The 21,596-nt window shown below is 34.1% G+C and overlaps 1 protein-coding gene across 1 annotated transcript in view; it reads left to right on the top strand.

Annotated features, from left to right (window-relative positions):
• The window catches only part of EXOC5 (exocyst complex component 5), a 50,749-nt gene that overhangs the window by 16,240 nt on the left and 12,913 nt on the right, over positions 1 to 21,596 (top strand). Inside the window, exons 2-12 of the mRNA XM_070593499.1 lie at positions 1,250 to 1,344; positions 1,976 to 2,123; positions 4,504 to 4,698; positions 8,251 to 8,315; positions 10,349 to 10,377; positions 11,527 to 11,636; positions 12,919 to 12,963; positions 13,060 to 13,200; positions 14,220 to 14,302; positions 15,331 to 15,540; positions 17,035 to 17,182. Of these exons, the coding sequence (XP_070449600.1) occupies positions 1,250 to 1,344; positions 1,976 to 2,123; positions 4,504 to 4,698; positions 8,251 to 8,315; positions 10,349 to 10,377; positions 11,527 to 11,636; positions 12,919 to 12,963; positions 13,060 to 13,200; positions 14,220 to 14,302; positions 15,331 to 15,540; positions 17,035 to 17,182 (1,269 nt within the window). The remainder of the gene's footprint in view (positions 1 to 1,249; positions 1,345 to 1,975; positions 2,124 to 4,503; positions 4,699 to 8,250; positions 8,316 to 10,348; positions 10,378 to 11,526; positions 11,637 to 12,918; positions 12,964 to 13,059; positions 13,201 to 14,219; positions 14,303 to 15,330; positions 15,541 to 17,034; positions 17,183 to 21,596) is intronic.

The raw sequence follows: 21,596 nt of genomic DNA, 5'->3' as shown, positions 1-21,596 counted from the left end.
TACCTGTTAACATTTCTAACAATAATGAGAGTGTGAATTTAGGCTTAAATTTAGGCTCTACTGTATTGCATATTTTAATTTTAAAGAAACCTTGTCAGTTAGAGTTAAAAAAAGTGATAATTTGACCTTATTTGATTACTGTTGAGGCCACATATATTTTATGTTTCTTGGCCATTTGTACTTCTTCCATAAATTGTTTGCATTTTTTGCTCATTTTTCTATTGGAGTGTTCTAACTGGTCATAATACTGTTCTAATATTTTAATATCTTAATTTTCATTAAGTAATTTGTTTATTGAAGATGCTTTAAGTTGAAAAAGTCTTGTACATTTCAATAATATACAGTCATGTGCCACATAACGATGTTTCAGTCAATGACAGACCACGTATATGACAGTAGTCCCTTAAGGTTAGGACTATATAGCCTAGGTATGTAGTAGGCTATACCATCTAGGTTTGTGTAAAGTACTGTAGGGGAGGAAGAAGCTTTCCTCTACCCTCCTAGGTTCTCTGGCTGGTCTAAGAATTAAATTGACTTGAGACAGGTTAACAGCAGAAAAACAAACAAAAGTTTAATACATATATACATGGGAGAAACCCGGGAAAATGGAGTAACTCGCCAGAATGGCTGAAGCCTTCACCTTAAATACCATCCTCAGCTAAAGACAAAAGATATTCGGGGTGGGAGAGTCAGGGACTTCAAAGGGAAGGAAGGCAATTCACAGGTAGGTGAAAAGGAGCAAATGTTTGGAAAACAGGTATTTCTCTAGCCACACAGAAACAGAAGAACACAGAGGGACACCCAACAAACAGACTTTTCTAGGTTCCTCCTTGACCACCACCTAGTTCATGTTATGCTAAGGTGATAGCTCTCTTCCTGAGACAGATTTTTTTAATCTGAATTCTTTTAGGCGGGTAAGGGGGAGGTAACAAGAACAACTCTCTGAGTCTTTTTTTTTCTTAAAAATAATCAATCTAAAATAATCCTTATGTTAAAGAGACGTATTTTGGGGTGGCAGATTTTGTCCCACTTCACACTTTATGATGTTCACAAAATAACGAAATGGGCTAATGATGCCTTTCTCAGAACGTATCCCCATCATTAAACGACACATGACAGTAGTCGTATTTAAATAATTAGTAGTTTAATTCCATTTTAAGTTCTCACATAGTAGAACCTGTTTGATTTTTGTAAGTAGTATTAAGTTTTCTTTGCAACTTTCTTAAAGAAGCTTTATTTTGTAAACTAGGAGCCTTTTGTGGCAGATGAGTACATTGAACGTCTTGTATGGAGAACCCCAGGAGGAGGCTCTAGAGGGGGACCTGAAGCTTTTGACCCTAAAAGGTGAAGTAAAGATGTTTTCTTCAAAGACACAATCTAGTACAAATTTGTGTTTGGAGTAGAGGTGACTGCTGGAATTCCTCTCAGTGTTCATGTAAAGGGATTTTAGTTAACAATTGGCCAGTAAAAGACACAGGCGTTAGAAATTTGGGATTGATTTTTTTCCTCTTACATTTGTTTTATTTTAGAGGAGGACTTTAACTGATATGAGGGGAGGGATTTTATTGCACTATAAGAATTGAATTCTTTCTCCAGTTAGTAATAAATTAGAAAAGGTTGGTTACATTGCTAACATAAAAACATGTTGAGTATGTTGTTTTAAGTATAGTTGTAAATCAGGGGAACAGAAAGTCACTGTGCCTTGGAATGCACAATATTATTTTTATATAGTACATTTACTTTTTTGACTGTTTCTATAAAATTGTTGTCTATTCTGGGGGTTAATGGAGATTCTGGGTGATTTTCATTCACGTCAGAGATGATCCCTAATAAGACACTGTAGAGAAAATTTACATGATCATCCCTACTTCAAGGAATGCTCATTGATATTTTATTTACAATTATAAGTAAATTGGTCAGTTCTTAATGATTGATCCTGGATGGATTGATACATACTCTAATTTTCCTCTATTAGGTTATTAGAAGAATTTGTAAATCATATTCAAGAACTCCAGATAATGGATGAAAGGATTCAAAGGAAAGTAGAGAAACTAGAGCAACAGTGTCAGAAAGAAGCCAAGGAATTTGCCAAGAAGGTACAAGAGCTCCAGAAAAGCAATCAGGTAAACATTTAGCTAAGCAATGAATAGTTTGTATAGGCTGTAATATTTTTATTTCCTTCCATTTTTAAGTTCTTGAAAAAAGTCTAGTCAAATGATAGTAGCTATTGCAGTTTCTCTCTACTGCTCCCATCCCATGGGATAAAAATGTTAATCATCATCAGGAACTCTTGGCACTGGCTTGCTACTGAGCTTTGGTTTGGGATTGCAGTACTCCCTTCTTAGGATGCGTTGGTATCCAGTACAGTGTGGTCCTTGCTCCTCTAACAATGCAGACTTTCAAGAATGACACTTCAGCAGACCTCTATTTTAGGGCCTCATTATTAGCTTGGATATTTAGGTAGTCATTTGCATTCTCATTTAATCATGAAACGAAGTAATACTAGACCAACTATTGCCTGGATCAGGTTTTTCCCCAGGGAAACCTGGTCTGAGAAGTTTCACAGAAGTCATGAGGTGTGTGCCCCAATGAGAATTCTAGTGTAACTGTGGGAAAAGCAGATGTGGAACTCTTTCAGAGTAAAACAAAGTCTCTAGATTGGCTCTGGAGTAAGTAGGCCAAGCTTCTTAGCCATTGTTAGGCCTTAGACTTAATCTGGAACCTCTAAATCCAGTTGACAGCGTGGGCCTGATCTGAAACTTGATTGTCCTTGTAAGTGTAGCTTGAGGAGCATCACTTAGCATTGCTGCTTCCCAGGGGCTGTTAGCTCTTTTAGTGTTAGAGATTAGCAACCAATTTCTGCTCAAATTTCATTTGTTTAGATTCCTTCACTTAAGCATATATGGCTGTGAGAAAATAATTAATAAAGTCAGTAATTTACAGAAGATAATGTATTTTTAATTAGTAAAGATGATAGATTCCAAATACTTGTAATGCAGTTTTCCCTTGGTGGTAGTAATAGTTTTAATAGTTAATCTAGGGGCTGGCCTGGTGGCATAGTAGTTAAATTCGTGTATTTCACTTCGGTGGCCTGGGGTCCATGGATTCGGATCCTGGGTATGGATCTGTGCACTGCTCATCAAGCCATGCTGTGATGGCGTCCCACATACAAGAACTAGAAGGACTTACCACTAGAATATACAACTATGTCCTGGGGCTTTGGGGAGGGGGAAAACAAAAAAAGGAAATTTGGCAACAGATCTTAGCTCAGGCCCAATTTTCCTCACCAAAAAAAGAAGCCTGCAGGGTACCAGCCTGGTGGCACAGCGGTTAAGTTCACATGTTCCGCCTCAGCAGCCTGGGGTTTGCCAGTTCAGATCCCGGGTGCAGACCTACACACTGCTTATCAAGCTGTGCTGTGGCAGGTGTCCCACATATAAAGTAGAGGAAGGTGGGCACAGATGTTAGCTCAGGGCCAATCTTCCTCAGCAAAAAGTGGAGGATTGCCAGCACATGTTAGCTCAGGGCTAATCTTCCTTAAACAAAAAAAAAAAGTGTGCAGAAAAAAAAGTTATTCTAGCAAGTTCTGGAGCGAGTCTGCTCTGCCACTTATTAACTGTGTAATCTCAAGCAACTTAACCTCTGTGTGCCTCAGTTTTTCCATCTATAAAATGGGTCATTGTAAGGATTAAATAAGTAAATACATGTAATATGTTTAGAAGAGTGTCTAGCACAGAGGAAGTCCTTAGTAAATGTTTGCAGCTTTTCCCCCCTCAATTTAAGGATAAAACAAAAGTGTAATACTGAATTATCAGTAATTTTGTTAATGGCAATTGTAAGGCATTTGTTGTATGTGATTTTCGTCTACCACAGGACAGCCAGTATACCCAGGGAAAAGGGGAAGAATATTCTAGGAAGTAATGTACCTTTGCCTCAGTGGAATAATTGTTACAGTCTTTTCTGTTTTCAAGACTAGGAAAAACCCATTTTCCCTTATTTATAATACTAGTATTGCTGTTTAAATATTTAAAGAATGTTATATAGTTTATTTTTAAATAGAGTCTTTTACTTCTGACATATTTTTGACTCAGTATAGTAGTAAGCGAGTTGTTCAGATTACTGGTCCCTTTGATACTTAGTTCTTTGTTTTCAGAATCATTATTTAGGACTAAATGGTACTGGGAACTTCGTTAAATAGGATGACTAGTAAGTAGCCTTGCTGTTCTGTTGATTAACATATGTATTCTTGATAAAATGTGATTATTTTAATAGTTAAAGGTGTAAAAGTCTGCAGCTTTTTAAAAACCTTGGTTCAAAGGTTTTTAGATCATGCAGTGCTAACAGGCTTGCATCGTTTTTGTGGATCACCTCGTACATAACTTCTATGGCATCTTTAATTACCTAAGTTAGAGAGTAGTGATGAGATTGGTGGTTTCGTTTTCATATGAATTAACTCATAAACATTCTCTGGTTGTATTTTATGCTTATGTACATTTTTCCTAGGTTGCCTTCCAACATTTCCAAGAACTGGATGAGCACATCAGCTATGTAGCAACCAAGGTCTGTCACCTTGGAGACCAGTTGGAGGGGGTCAACACACCCAGACAACGGGCAGTGGAGGCTCAGAAATTGATGAAATACTTTAATGAATTTCTAGATGGAGAATTGAAATCTGATGTTTTTACAAATTCTGAAAAGGTAAGCACTGTCAGAAGGATAAAAGCAAATTACAGCATTAATAATGATAACCTAATTACGAACTACAGTTATTACATTTCAGAGTTAGACTTCAAATCATTGAGTATCTGACTTATTAAAAATTTTTATTGCTCTGATATGTAAATTAGTACACTTGCCTGCAGCTTGCTGGTCAAGTGTTTATATTCAAATTTTTAATTCGATTGCCATTTTTCTTTATGAAATTATGTGTGGTTTAGAAATGGCCGAGGTAATTTTGTTGATAAACTTTTCTTTTCCATAATTGACTTTTAATATTATCAGAATTTAATAGTTACATGCCATTGGGTAAGGGGGTGGTCTGACCTAAATCCATGATAAGCTGCAGTATCTTTCTGTACAAGGAATTCAGAGCTTCTAGTTTTTATTACTTAAATAAAGATCTCCTCTGAAGAATTACAGCATAGTTTGGACAAAAGAGAATTGAAAAATCTGAATTAATTGTTTATGTTAATCCTTTTTGTAGCACACGTCATGTAGTCCTGGTCCAAGGGTACATGGTATTGGCTGCCCTATAATCTTTTGAAAGAAGGTTTTAGCTTACTTTCTTCCCCTTGGGGGAAAAAAATCAAAATACATGAAAAAATAGACACTTATGGATGCACGTGGTAGCATTCTCCACTAATATATTAAGTACAGTCTTCCTGAATTATTCCGAGGCTACTCTCCATGGAATATCTCAGTGGAATGTTAAAAGCTAAGTATTGTTGAAGTTCATTTTGAATTAAGCAACACGTTCTTTGTGAGTAGGAACTATATAGCTATAGAATTTATAATTTTTAGAGATCTTTGAAAAAATGGTTACATATGCATAGATAATTCCTCTAAAGAAAGACAGTATTTTAAAGAATGAGTTTCAGGAATTATATTTGTAGTATAAAGTAGAACTGATAAGATTAGCATCAAGAACATTATCACGCTTAAACACTTGTAAAACACTGGCAATATCTAGCTTTCATACCTGTGATTTTTATGTATAACAGTGTGTATATATTACACAAAGCTTGAACACTGAACTGTTGTTCAGGACAATTATGGAGTGCTTTTCTGTTTCCTAAATATCAACATACATGTAATATATTATAAAAGAATATATAATATGAAAATGTTTTACATATAGAAAAATTGTGTACAATTCAAGTCTTATGCCTCGGATTACCTTGGATTATACCTGTTGGATTCTATATTTATGTTTATGCTCTCTTATAAGCAAAAGGCAGGTATTTTAGCTAATGTGATTTGGCCTGTTTATTTGAATACAGTTCAAGGCAGCCATTTAGACTCTAGAGAAAAATAAATATTTTTAAATTGACTGATTACACATATTTTTAACCTTATTTGTGTGGTTTGTAATGTTTTGCATTATGAAATTGTGTTCTTTATACTTTTTAAACATTTGAATTATCCTCAAGTAATTATGTGGTTTTTGGTGTTACTATTGTCTCTTAATTTTTGAGGTTTTAATTGAAAGAAAATAATCTTCATATTCTTGCTAGTTCATTCGCTTGGTCAGTCAGCTATCTGTAATTTTTGAGGAGTAGGTGTAGACTAACAGCGTTTAAGCTATTTCCTCTTATTTTCTCTCCTTTGCTTCACTCTCTTCTGTATCCCATTTTCTTTCATCTTGTGTGTTTCCTTTTTCTTGTACTTCATTCCTTTCTTCCCCAGTTGTCTTGTTTTTCCTCTCATGTCTCCTGTAAGTTTTGGGTTACTGTTTGCTGATTGTGAAGCATTATTTTTGGCCTGGCACCATCACAGTTAACTACACTTAGCAACTCATATATGGCATTAGGTTACTAATTATCAGATAAACTTCTGGCTCTCTCAATTTTTGCACTCTGTACCAGCCACCTTCCCAATGGAAAGAATAGGAAAATCACCCACACGGTTAGGGAGGTGTATGATTGTGGAAGGAATTAGAATAGGATAAGAAGATATCAACAAATCTTATTCCTTTCCAGGGGTAAGATATCAACATGTGTTATTCCTTTTTCTTCTTGCTTCATAATCCTTTTTGTTTTTTTAACCTTTACTTTTCAGAATCTTCTAATTTCCTTCCCTGGAAAAAACGTATTTTATATCCATATGATATATTCTCTCTTATCCCTGCCTTACCAAATCTGTTAGTTGTTTGACTGCCTAGAATTGCAGCTTATTATTGTTCATGTAGGTAACGCCTGGTGATTCCGATTATCTTTAACACTGTTTGTTGGCGTGGGTGGTCTCTCACCTCACCTGTAATGTCAGTAACAGATGTAAGCAAATTATTAGGTTGTGATTTTGACAGCTTCCGTATTTATTGTAGCAGTATATTTTAACTGACGGGTGACCTTAAGAGCTACTTGTGCTTTAAGCAATTTTTACAAAATAATTACCTGTGGGAGTTCAATAAAATCAAGTATTATTTACTGCTGTACTTCTTACTATGCTAAGTGAAATCTGCACACAGCACATAATGAGGACTACTGTATCTTAGAAGAACACCAACGAAATCCTGTTGGAAATATAGAGCTGACTGTGTACCGGGCTGGTCCTTTTTGGAGGGGGTATTGATGAGGAGAAAAAGATGGACGCTGCTAGGATGACTAAGTGGCATGGTGAAAAATGGTACTGCAGTGATACCTGTGCCCATGTGCAGCAGGATAGAGTGAGTGAGCGGTAACTGAAACTGACAATGGCATGCTGACTGGGAGAGAAGAGGGAACTGGAGCAGAAATGCTATATTCGCTATCATTTGGCAACAACAATATTGTTTGGACCTGCTGTTGTTATCCACAGTGAATGATCCTAAAATCAGTTCCTGAAGGTGTGCCAAAATAAAACTCAGTACTTATTTGAAATTTTTTAAAAAGTAAACTTTATATAACTCCCCTACACATTAGTGTAAGTAAGCACAGTCAAATATTTGCAGTTGAAGAATTTTAGACCCTCTTGCCTAAGTCCATTAGTTCTACAACATGACTATGTACACACATTTCTGTGCCAGTTTTTATTCAGGAGACTGCATATTAAACTTTATCTTTGTTTTTAGAACATGTTTCATAAATTAGTGTTCATTAAATGACAAGCATTTTTGTTGTTTTATTCACTTAGCATAAAGTGGGATATGTGCAGCAGTATGATCTGAATTATTTTCGTAAATCTTATTTATCCTTTTTGGTTTCATAAACTCAGGACAGACTTACACTTCTGCTTTCAGCAAGCAATGATTCGAATTTTTTCAGAGTAAATTTGAACTGTAAGTTTCATTGTGAAGGCATTGTGGCATAAAATCTCAAGATTTCAGTATCAGAAAGATGAATGTTTCTGTTTTATTGACTTCTTATTGCTGATACCCTAGATGTACTCCTGTTGCTCACAAGGTTCTATTTGTTGTGGATTTTAAAAGAAAATTGTTTGGGTAGGGGGTCTGTGTGCATACATCGGAGGGAATATTACTATTTTTAAACATAAATTATTTTTTGATATGCCTAAGGGGTTTTTTAATTACTGCTTTTATTTATTTTTTAATAGATAAAGGAGGCAGCTGACATCATTCAGAAGTTGCACCTAATCGCCCAGGAGTTACCTTTTGATAGGCAAGTTTATTTCTTAAGAGCTAATTTGGATATAGTGTAATTTATAGAATAAAATTGTATTTTTCCCTGTATGATCTTGCTCATTAATTCAACAAGAATTTATTGAGCACCTCCTTTGTACAAGGTACAGTATATAATAATTGATTGAAAATATATGGTCTTTTAATCTCTAAATTTAATGATATATGTTGAAATAATTTCAATCCTTTGTTTTTCTTCTGAAAAAAATTGGTGAAGGAGAATTTTGAAATTGACTGAAGTGAGATTTTTGAGTTTTCATTTTTTGGACTTTAACAACCAGGGTGGGAGGGGAGAGGGAAAGTTTAGACATGAGGCCATTCAGCTGCTTTTTCCTGTCTCTAGATGAGAGTCCTTAAGCTTTTTGGAGTCTTGGATACCTTTGAAAAGCTGATGAAGCTATAAAGTTTCTTAAAAAAAAAATCTTATACACAATCTCTACAATTTCAGGCAGTTTTAGCCTCTTTAACCTGTCTACAGACTCCTCCCTAGGGACTTCTGGTTAGGAACCCCTGCTTTAGATGCACGGCTCTAGGGCCATTGCTAAGTCAGGAATTAATGGTTCCATCCTAAAAGAAACTTCACTGAGAAGGAAATTTTTTCATCATTTCCTGGTCCATGGAATGTCAGACTCTTTAATAAAATCTGGGTAGGAGTAGTTCCCCATGTAAATATCTGAAAGAAGTATGTCTTCCCATATAACAGACAAAGTATCTGTTATTCTTTTGGTAATGCTTGAAGATCCTCAGGTACAGGTGGAATATAAGTGTATTGCTATACTTAAAGCTTGACCATTAGGTCCCAAACATAGAGTGAGAGTGAATTTCCTACCCCTAAAATATATCTTATTTTGCTCTCAACTCCATATCATCATAAAGGATTAGCAGTAATGATTATCATTAATAATCTCCTACTTGCCTAGTATTATATGATTTTTAAAGTCACCCACAAAAACCTGTCTTTGACTTTATCTCATTTCAGAGTTGGACCATTTACTTAAATGGGTAAAATGGGTGGCTCACAATAGGTGCATGATAATTGTTGGCTACATCTTCCACCCCCTTTCCATCCTATTGTCCCCTACGTGTGTATACTCATCTTCTCTCACTTCTTAATTACAAACTTCTCTGACAGTTTTCTTTTAGCCTGTCTACCAAGCCTTGGAATTGAGTATAGATCCTAATCAGATTTAATTTTTTCACAAAGAACAATATGGTCTTACATGCACTCTGTTATCCACCATGACGTTGATAGATCAATTTTGTATAACTCTCTAGATTTTTATTACCTTCTTCATCTTGTCTTTGGCATCTCTTTTGCCAGCCACTCTCTTCTTCCTTCAAACTGATTACATATGGTCTCTCAACATTAGTTTTCCATGATGTACATTCCCCCTTGATAGTTAAAATTTGAAAAAATTCTAGTGTATGGTAGTGTGTGATATTTTAGTTTCTGGATTTGCAAAAATTCAATGATTACTCTGCCAGGCACCTTGCTGGGTCTTTTTTATGGCTTCTATTTTATTTTTCTAGTTTTAAAATAACTCATTTGTATATACTTATTTTATCGTTTTTCTTTTAAATAGCAATAATGGAACTTTATATGAAAAAATCCCAACAGAAGGGGGAAATAGACAAATATCAAGTGAATTTAAATTCCAGTGAATATGAGTAGGGACAGTAACTCAGTATTGGGGCTGGCTGTGTTGTTAATGTCTAATATAGAACTCCTCCCTCCTTAATAAGGGAATTGGTTGTCCAGTGTGGGTCTCCTAGATGAGAACTAGCTACCCTACCTGAATTGCCCAAATTCAGTTTTGTTACCTGGCGTGTTTCCTGTCAGTACTTGCTCCCCTCTGGCTTTGTCTTTTTTTCTTTCTTTTTTTATGATGACCTTTAGTACACTCGGGGTTCCCATAGAACCCCAAACCCAGTTTCTTCTTTTATTAACATCTTACATTACTTTGGTACATTTGTTATAGCTAATGAACCTCATAATTGGTTTTTATCTTTCAGATTTTCAGAAGTAAAATCCAAAATTGCAAGTAAGTGGGATTCTATTTATTTAACAGTTTTGCATAGGTAATAAAACTACTTGCGTAAAGGAAAACAATAGTAAAAGCAGAGATAGGGAATAATGTCATCCCCCCCCCATCCCTGAGTTTGATTCCTCTTCCTTGAAACAACCATTACTAGTTTCTTGAGTATTCTTCCAGAGCATTCTATGGACATACAAGCATAGAAGAACATAAATCGTGTATATATGTATAGAATTTAGTTCTATCCCCATTTATTTTAAAATAATTGGTAGCATACTATACAAATAGTTTTATACTTTGTGGTTTTAGTTTAACAAAGTATCTTGGAGATTGTTTTGTATCCGTACATATATCTCTAAAGTAGGTTCTTTTTTTAAAAAGCTAAGGTCACATGAGCATTTCACTATGTATTTAATTCCTCACATGATCAGTTTGATTCTTGCCAATCTTTGGATTGGATTGTAGGCAGATCCTTCTAGGTTTCTGAAAAAGCCACTGTATTTGCAGGCTCCCATGGTTGCCTGAGTCCTGCTTTGGGGGGCCATTGCATAGAAGGTTCGAAGAACCATCTATTCCAAAAGTGTTAGAATAAAGATGACATAGATAGTTGGACTTCCTGGAAATGTTTTTCATCACTATAGATTACTCCAAAGTTCAGGTATTCATTCAGAACCATAATAGCCTCAAGAACGTAGTGAATCAAATACCACAGATTGTTTAAAGGTGGAATTTGATGTTGAATCCACCATTGTTCATGGTGAAGGCATCTGAATTCAAGTAGAGTTCTGTAGTCCTCCTCACCCTTTTCTCAGCTTCAAGATTTTTCCTCTCTCTTGCTATCAGAAATGACATTGAGAAGGTTTTTCCCAGTCAGCTACTTTTTTAAGAAACAATGGTATATGGCAATCAGACTATGAGAGCTCATCTGTTTTACCAGTTGGGAAGATTTTTTTTGTCTTGAAAATAGAGATTTATATACCACAGTATATTGTAGGGGCTAAACTCACTGCCTGTAATCTCATATTGTTTTTTTAATTCTCTCAAAAGAAGGCTAGATCCGTAATCATTATATCTGTAAATAATTCATATACTTGTAGATAACTCGGATACTTTGTCTGTCTCATTGTAGCTGAATGACTGTCTTTTTATTTATAGGTAAATACCATGATTTAGAATGCCAACTGATTCAAGAGTTTACCAGTGCTCAAAGAAGAGGTGAAATCTCCAGAATGAGAGAAGTAGCAGCAGTTTTACTTCATTTTAAGGTAAATAGTGAAAATTAAAAATGAAGATTAGTCTTCAAGACTGTGGAGATTATATAAATTCTATATATTATAATCTCTGATTTTCCCCTGTAGTTGTATGATTATATCACAGTGATAATTTTCCTTGTTTTGAATAATTTGAATGTATATTTCACATCTCTTTCCATAACTGATATTAAATTTTAGATGTTTTAATATTATTTAAATCAGTATTTTATATTCAATAATATTAATGTTTTTATCGATGAATTTATACAGTTTGACATAGAAAATCATATTGTCTGTCTTCTTGGGTTAATTTTTTTTTTTTTAGTCAAATATGTTATGAAATAGGTCAAAAGCAAGAAGACTTGACCTTATCTATTAGAATATAGTAACCAGAGAGTAGATGGAATATGACTAGTAATCCAGAGGCTCTCAGATGGTAATACAAAGGAATACTGTATTATGGAACTGTCTTCCTGGAATTTGAATTAGGGAGAGAATCCCTGTATTGCAGTGTATTTCTGCAAAGGACGTACTTGAAAAAACATAGTGCTTACTTCAGTCTTTCTTTATATTTGTATCAGATTAGGAAAATATAAGCCATTTATTGAACTTTTCATTTAAATAACATATCTGAATCTGAATGAGTTTTGAGAATGACTGAAGACAATAGTGTACTTTGTGTTGCTTACCTTACTTGTTTTGAAGTATGATTTGTTAATAGGGGAAAAAAATCTCATTGTAGTGGGCTTATGACAGATTATTTTGTTTAAACACATTCTATTAAAATGGATTCAGTTTTAGAAGTAAATTTCGAGTGCCGGTTAAACGCAGCTCTGTGTAGATTCTTGCAAGGGAAGGCAAGTGCTTTGAATGGGAGAGAGAAAAGAAAGAAATATATATACATAAAACTTTTTCTCAAGACCTTGAATCTGTGTATATGTGTGTGTGTGTGTGTGTGAAATGTATGTGCATGTTTTAGAGTTGAAGGAGGTGGCTAGGTGATCATGGGGCAAAATGGCTGTAAAGAACTCAGTTATGCTTTAGTTTTTTTCTGTCAGTCTCAAGTCCTGCCAGGATATGAATTAGCTGATCAATTTGATAGAAATGTACTGGGAGAAGATAGTAGGTTATTGGTTTTCTACGGTTAATTTTATTTAAGTTCAACAACTGTTACTGTTGGCCATTCATTGGGATATAGACATAGCTTTATTATATGTAATATTTCTTTTATTGAGATTATGAGTATTATCATAATTGAACCAAACAGTGATATGTATTTCTTTCTTCTTCATAGGGTTATTCCCATTGTGTTGATGTTTATATAAAGCAGTGCCAGGAGGTAACATAACAGAACACTTTATTGATTTATTTTATTTTATGCTAATTTGTGTTAAAAACCATTTAAAATATTGTGTAAAATGCCTCTGCTCTTTAGGGTGCTTACTTGAGAAGTGATATTTTTGAAGATGCAGCAATACTGTGTCAACGGGTGAACAAACAAGTTGGAGATATCTTCAGTAATCCAGAAACAGTCCTGGCTAAACTTATTCAAAATGTATTTGAAATCAAACTACAGGTAATTTTAAACAATGACTAAGTAGTTCTTAAGGCAATATGTGATTTTTTCCACTATGTTTTAAAAGTTTTTTAAAATTTGGTTTGCTTATGTAATGCCCTTAGGAACAGTAATCTACTTATTCAGTGAAGGGAAAGGAATGACAATGTCATGCTTTTTGAAAAATGTTTCTTGCTCATCCAGAAAAAAGGTGCTAATCACTAAGTCTCATCAGAGCACTTGTTTGAAATTTGTTGGTAGCAGCAGCAGCAGTAACAGGTTGTAGTAGGGTAGCCTCAGGTTGTATTTATTCTGGGTCCTCACCTTGACTAATAGATGGCATTTGTGAAATTGGACAAGAATTACAAGTGCAGTCTTTAGAATTTTTTATAATATGATACTAACATGAAAAGAAGAAACACAGGAATTTAACTTACAGCCTTGGCTCCCATAGAAGTATACCTTATGGCAACATTTCCTAAAGTATGTGTAGCCCTGGATTAAGCAACATTACATAAGTTTTTAAAACATGATTTAGGGCTTGTAATAGCCTTTAAAGGTACTAATATGTATTGTGATTCTCTAGAACTGGGGGTATAATGTACAGTACTCTAAAACTGGGAAGCTTCAGAGTAATGCCTGTTAATGTCTTGGGACACTAGTGTTACCAGACCACAGTTTGAGAAAAGCTGCTTTAAGGAATTGACTCTATTGGTTAGCCTCAGCTTTTGTTTTTTGATTTTTTTTTTAAATGTATTTCATGAGGGATGAAAGGCCAATTTCAAGAGAAAAGATATTTTCAAATTCTTAATACTTATTCCCAAAACTGATAGAGATGTACAAGTAAATATGAGAAGCGATAAAAACTAAAAACCTATTTTCTTATTTTTTTATATTGGTCTATTTTCTGTGCATTGCCTTTCCCATTGGATTTTAAGTCAGAACAGTTCAAGAATGTGCAGAAATTTTAGAGAAAAAAAATCTTGACGATATTATTTAGTATTTACTTAATTGACAAAATGTTGACTTTTCTTTTTTAGAGTTTTGTGAAAGACCAGTTAGAAGAATGTAGGAAGTTCGATGCAGAGCAGTATCTCAAAAATCTCTATGATTTATATACAAGGTATATTTTTAATTATTAGAAAATAATAACATCTCATATTTCTTTTTTTAATGTAAAATGGGGAAATGTTCAGGTGTTTTTGAGTAACAGTTTGTCAGATAACAATATACCCTTTAGCATTAAATGGTTGGCTCTCTAGAGTAGTAGTGTACAAGAGCAGCATTCTTAGTACACCAAGTTAAGGAATTGGACATTACGCTTTATATTAATGTAAATTAAGGAAACATAAAACTTTGTTTACCTTGATTAAACTAAGACTGGAGAATTTTGTTTCTGATTTTAATTGTAAGCTAGTTCACTATTCTTTAGTTTTTTTCCTCTAAGAACTAGTATAACTGCACTTACTTTCAGTTAAAACTTTAGAAATTGAAAAAGGAAGTGACAAATTCTTAACAAATGACAATTTCAGCCTTAAGTCTGTTTTGAGAATTTATCTTGTGCTTTTGTAAATGACATCGTCACATTTAGAAATATTATATCAGAAGCTTCATATGGAGTTTTTTTCCCAACCCTATTGCTATTCCTTAGTGTTATTTTGGGAGGAGGGTTTTCAAAAGCAATCATAGTCAGAAAGTCCATCTCAACAACAACACTATTTTGAGCCTATCTTTAACAATGGGGAAAAGAAAATTAGAGGAAAGTCCACATGGACAAACACAAAAGAGAATGAACGGATCTCTCAGTATTCTGACTTGAGTACCTTGCCATCAATGGCATTAGAGCATGCTTGAAGCCTTTCTGCCACTGTTGCCATTTCTAGACTGGTTGGTTGCCTCGGTTTCCTCTCCTAAGTCATCCCTAGGAGTTGATGGCAGTTTTGAAAACTGTACTATTGGTTGTAATATCCATTCTACTTCATATATAACCCTAAACAGCTGCTCTCTGCATCCTAAGTACCTTCCCAAGGTTTAAGAAATGGTGCTTTAACATAAGTTATTAAAGTCACAGTGTAAAAATATGTATTCCTTAGTATTGTTACTATGCCTAAAATATACATTAATCTTTTTTTCCCCCCTTTCCATGAAAAGAACCACAAATCTTTCCAGCAAGTTGATGGAGTTTAACTTAGGTACTGATAAACAGACTTTCTTGTCTAAGCTTATCAAATCCATTTTCATTTCCTATTTGGAGAACTATATTGAGGTGGAGACTGGATATTTGAAAAGCAGAAGTGCTATGATCCTGCAGCGCTATTATGATTCAAAAAACCATCAAAAGAGATCGATTGGCACAGGAGGGTGAGTGTTTTTGTTAAATGTTGTAGTTAAAACTAAGAATATTAAGAACTTTATTATATTTGGACAAACTGGTCAAATATTGACAGTCATTGGAATTTTTTATAAAGAACTCTTTTAATCCAGTTTACACCATTGATCAATTCCTTGAACCATATGTTGAAATGACCTAACATAGCATGATTAAAAATGTAAAGCAGAATACAAGTACTGTAAAGAATTCTGCAGTTTTTTAATCAGACTGAGTATATTATTCTAGGCTATTGACTAAGAAGCACGTCATTTTTTGTTGTTGTTGCAGATGTGATAAAAACAGTAAATAATTCACAATTTAGGTACCCTGAGCTTTTCAGTGGTTTGGGCAGAAAATTATTTAATTAATACCTTAAAACCTGCAGTTACTCACATACTAGAAGAAAATGACTTGCTGTAAGAATTGGTGGCACCTCAGTTATCCAGATCTCAACCATCTGGAACCCAGTTGATTCTAGGGTGAAGCAGAATGACTTCTGTGGAATCATGCAGTCAGAGTCCAGAGTCTACATACATACACACTCAAATCAGTTTCTTGTTTTTCAGTTTGTCATATATTAAATAATGACTAGGAAGAGGTTAGAATTAGGAAGAAAAGGTGACATCTGAAAGGCAGTAGCAAGTAAAGGAAGAACAAACTAAAGAATTAAAAAATTAAAATTAGAATTAGAATTTAAAAAAAAATTAGTTCGGGGCTGGCCCCGTGGCCGAGTGGTTAAGTTCACGTGCTCCACTGCAGGCGGCCCAGTGTTTTGTTGGTTCGAATCCTGGGCGCGGACATGGCACTGCTCATCAAACCACGCTGAGGCAGCGTCCCACGTGCCACAACTAGAAGGACCCACAACGAAGAATATACAACTGTGTACCGGGGGGCTTTGGGGAGAAAAAGGAAAGAATAAAATCTTTAAAAGAAAAAAATTAGTTCACAGTATTCTGGACCTATGTATTCTGGGAGCAAAAAAAAAAATCTAACCTTCTAAAGGTACCATATAGTAAATGTTCAAAGTGACCCCCCAGTCTTTAAGAAAAGCTAAATTGTATTTACTATATCTTGTTTAGTAATAATGATGACGTGCAATATGTTTAAATGGTTAAATATATTTAAAAAGCATTGAAATTTTAAAGTTTATTTTAAGCAGAACAATTTAGTTATCTGGAATATTAATTCATTTGGAATAGCCAGCTTCTTAAGGAAACCAAACAAGGAGTTTTGGGCTGTTGAGTCAGAATTTTAGATCTGAAAGAGATCATAACTCCAGATCTACTAATTTTTCAGATGAAAGTCTTCTGGTTGGAGATTAAGGCTTGCTTCAGTTTACAGAACTAATTATTAGAATTACAACTTTTGAGTCTTCTGGCTTTGGTCCATTTTTTGTTGACGTATACTAAATTTGAGAGTACTTGAAATTGAAATCTGTGTATAATAAAGTGGGTTTTTTTTCATTTGTCGATATGATACACTAGTATTCAAGATTTGAAAGAGAGAATTAGACAACGTACCAACTTACCACTGGGGCCAAGTATCGATACTCATGGGGAAACTTTCCTATCCCAAGAAGTGGTGGTTAATCTTTTACAAGAAACGAAACAAGCCTTTGAAAGATGTCATAGGGTAAGAGTAATTGTAAATTTATTTTATTTGTATATACTTGTGTATTTTAATTCTTGCTTTATTTGTACTAAGATAGAAATCTGCTCTCTGGTTAGGAACAACTTTTTTGTAATAAAAAAGGTAGGATTTTTGTTTTGGGAAACGGAATTATTTTAAAATTATTTACAAGTATATTTTAATATAATTTTAAAGTTCAGCATACCAAATTTTTCTTTTATAGGATATTAAGTCAAGATAGAAAAGGGAGGGTTAAACCTATCTCATAAAGAGCATTAGGGAGAGAAGGATGTTTTGAGAACAGACGTGCCAGAGAAAAAGAATGAAAGGTTGACTCCATTAAAATTTAGAATTTCTGTCCAACAAACACACTTTAACAAAGTAAGCAAATAAGTCACAGGCTGTGAGAAGGTATTTGTAACCAATATTACTAGCAGGTTATATAAAACAAATGATAATGGCTGATAATTATAGAGCACATACTATGTTCTAGACACTCTTCTAAGCACTTTAGGTATATTTTAACTCATTTAATTATCCTAACAATCCTGTGAAGTTGTTATTTCTGTTTTACAGATAAAGAAACTGAGATACATACTTCTTAAGTAGTGGAATTGAGAGTTGAAGCAGTCTTAATTTTTTATTTGTATTGTTGTATGTGGTCTATATATTTATATTGATGGACAGAAAATCAATATGAATTATAAATATAAATCAATAGGAGACAAATCAAAGGCTACACAAAAGCAAATATGGAAAATGTAAATTACCAATAAGATATTCAATCTCACTAATAGGGAAATGAAACTTAAATAGGGAAAATACTATCTCATTCTCATTAGATTGGCAAAAATTAAGAAATCTGATGATACCAAGTGTTGGTAAGGATGTGAAGCAATAGAAATTCTCATATACTGCCAGTGGAATTAAAAATTGGTGTAGTTCCTTTGGAGAGTAATTTGGCAATTCCTTAGAGAAACTCAGTAGGAGCACTTGACATGTCTAACATCATAGCAGCATTGTCACGGTGAAAAATTACAAACAAGTTAAATGTACCTCAGGAAGAGAATTGATAAACTAACCTTGTTCGTACACTAGGAAGCTATACAGCCATTTAAATGACTAAGCTAAGTTACATATATCAACGTGAGTGAGTCTCAGAAATACAATGTTGAGTGAAAAGAGCGAGATAGGAAAAAATATATTCAGTATAATTCTACTATATAAAGTTCTAAAAAAATAAAACAGTGTATGTTTTAGGGATGTGCACAAGCACAGCATGATAAATTCAGAGTAATGACTGCCTTGAAGGAGGAGTACCGAGGGGACTTTACCCATATTTATAATATTGGACTCCTACTCCCCCCAAAAAAGAAAAAACTGAAGTACATTTGGAAAAATGTTAAGATATGACACATCTGGGTGGGCGATGGATATACTTTGTATGGTAATTTCTCTGCTTTTCTGTATGCTGGAAATATGTTAAAATATTTTTAAAGCCTCAAATCATCGAACATGAAGTTATCAAAATTTATCTTTTGAATCATAGCAACTAGCTCTAAATCATGACCTTCTGTCTGGAAAGTCGCAAAATTGAAATTCAGTTCAACTCACTGTGATCTAATTCAATAATCATTATCATGTATTTGCTTTGTACCAGCTGCCATGTTAGGCATTGAGGATATAAATATTAAGGCGTATACATTACTTTTGAAGAATGTGGAGAAAGGAGGTAGACGTATAAAGAATTAGTGCAATGGAGGTATACACTGCTGGGACCAAAGAGGAAGCAACCAGCTCTGCCTGGTTAAGGCATTGGGGGAACAGAATTTATCAGGAAAGGTTTCAAAAAGAAGACATTTGAGGCAAGGGTCTCGAAAGCTTAACAGGATATCTTCAAGATGATGATTCTGGCAGGCTGTTTCAGACAGAGAGAATAGCACATGTACAAAGACATATACAGAGATCAATCACGCAGCATGAAATGCTTGAAATAAAAATGTACATGGGGAGAGTAATCAGAGGGGAGGTTAAAAAGCTAGACAAAAACTCTTTATTTAGTCTCATAAATTTCCCTCTAAGGTACTGCTTTAGCTGCCTACCACAAATTTTGTACCATGCTGAGAAATTTGGACTTGACCTCGTAGATGATGATGGAAGCTTTAAAAGATATTTAAAAAGGACAGTGTAATGAGCAGGTTGATTTTTTTCCTTTTTTAAAAAGTAACTTAGAAATATAATTGGCATTCAGTAAACTGCATATATAGTAAACTGAACAATTTGATAATTTTTATAAATTGTGTACATTTGTGAATTGTACCTTAAGAAGTTGATTCATTTTCTAGAATTTTTTATAAATGGGATTATAGTATATTATAGTATGTGCATGTGTTTCTGGCTTCTTTGACTCAGCATAATTATTTTGAGATTCATCCATGTTATTGTGTGTATTAATTGGTATGTATCATTTTACTACTGAGTAGTATTTCATTGCATGAATATACCGCAATTTGTTTATCCATTTATCTATTGATGGACGTTTAGATTGGTTCCGGTGTTTGACTATTATGAACGAAGCTGCTGTGAACGTTCATGTATATGTCTTATGCAGATAAATGCTTTCATTTCTCTTGAGTATATAAGTATATAAATTATGACAGAGTCATAATGGTATTTCTAAGAAACTACCAAACTGTTTTCGAAAGTTATTGTTTCGTTTAACATTCCCACCAACTGTGTGAGAGTTCCATTTGCTCCATCTGCTGTTGAACATTTGATAGGATCAATCTTTTTAATTTTAGACAATCGAATAGGGTGTGTAGTGATACTTCATTATGGTTTTAGTTTGCATTTTCCTAATCACTAAGGATGTCGAGCATCTTTTCATGTGTTTATTTGCCATCCATATATGTTCTTTGGTGTATTTTTTGTGTATTGTGTGTAATTTTAAAATTACGTTGTCTATTTTCTTATTTTTTGAAAATTCTGTACAGTCATGTGTCACTGGCTGATGAGGATACTGAGAAATAAGTCAGTAGGTGGTTTCGTTGTGCAAACATCATAGAGTGTACTTACACAAACTTAGATGGTATAGCTTACTACACACCTAGGCTATGTGATACTAATCTTATAGGGCCACCATTGTATGTGTGATCTATTGATGACTGAAATGTTAAACAGGCACATGACTGTATTCTAGTTAAAATTCATTTATCAGATATTTATATCTACAAATGTGATTTGCAGATGTCTTCTTTCAGCCTCTGGCTTGTCTTTTTAATCTCTTAACAGCATTTGAAGGAATAGAACTTGATTTTAATGAAATCCAATTTAACACTTTTCTGTTATGGATAATGTTTTTGCTATCGTATATAAGAAATCTGTGTCTAACTCAAGATCACAAGAGATTTTCTAGTCTTGAATCAGGTAGTGTAAGTCCTCTGACATTTCCATAAACAGCATTTTGCATTTTTATCTAAGTCTTGATGATGTTTGCTGGTTTCTGGGGAAGAAAGTTTGGGATTTTATTGGGATTGCATTGAATCTATAGTTTTGTTGAGAATTGACATCTTAACAATATTGAATGTTCAGTCTATGAATACAGTATATCTCTCCATTTATTTAGATCTTGAATTTTTCTCAGCAGTTTTGTAATTTTTAGCATACAAGATTTATCCCTGAGTATGTAATTTTTTTGTGCTATTTTAATATGATGTAAATGGTATTTTTTAATTTATGTTTTTGATACTTTCTTGTTAGTATATAGAAACAGTTGATTTTTATGTGTTGCTTTCGTACCTACAACCTAGCTAAACTCACTTATTAGTGCTAATAACTTTTTTAATAGGTTTCATAGGATTTTCTGTATAGACTATCATGTTGTCTGCCAATAAAGATTCCTTTCCAATATAGGTTCCTGTTATTTTGTTCTCTTGCCTTATTGCATTGATCAGAACCTCCAGCACAAAGTTGTGTAGAACTGGTGAGAGCAGACATCTTGCATTATTCTTTATCTTAAGAATGAGGTATTCAATCTTTCACTATTACGAATGATTCTAACTGTAGGTCTTTTCATAGATGCTCTTTATTGGAGTAAGAAAATTCGTTTATTCCTAGTTTTCTGAGTGTTTTATCGATTTTCCCAAAGAATAAGCTTTTGGTATCATTGATTTTTCTCTGTTTTTCTGTTTTGTGTTTCATCAGTTTACACTCTTTATTGCTTCTTTTCTTCTGCTTACTTGGGTTTCATTTGCCCTTCTTTTTCTAGTTTTTTACAATGGAAGCTGAGGTCATTGATTTGAGACCTTTCTTTTTTAATATAAGCTTTTTTGTTGTTGTTGCTGTTGCTGAGGAAGATTCGCCCTGAGCTAACATCTGTTGCCAGTCTTCCTCTTTTTCCTTGAGGAAGATTCACCCT

This window comes from Equus przewalskii, chromosome 25 (assembly GCF_037783145.1).
Source record: "Equus przewalskii isolate Varuska chromosome 25, EquPr2, whole genome shotgun sequence".
In the NCBI taxonomy this organism is placed as follows: Eukaryota; Metazoa; Chordata; class Mammalia; order Perissodactyla; family Equidae; genus Equus; species Equus przewalskii.
This window is presented reverse-complemented; position numbering and strand designations above follow the sequence as displayed.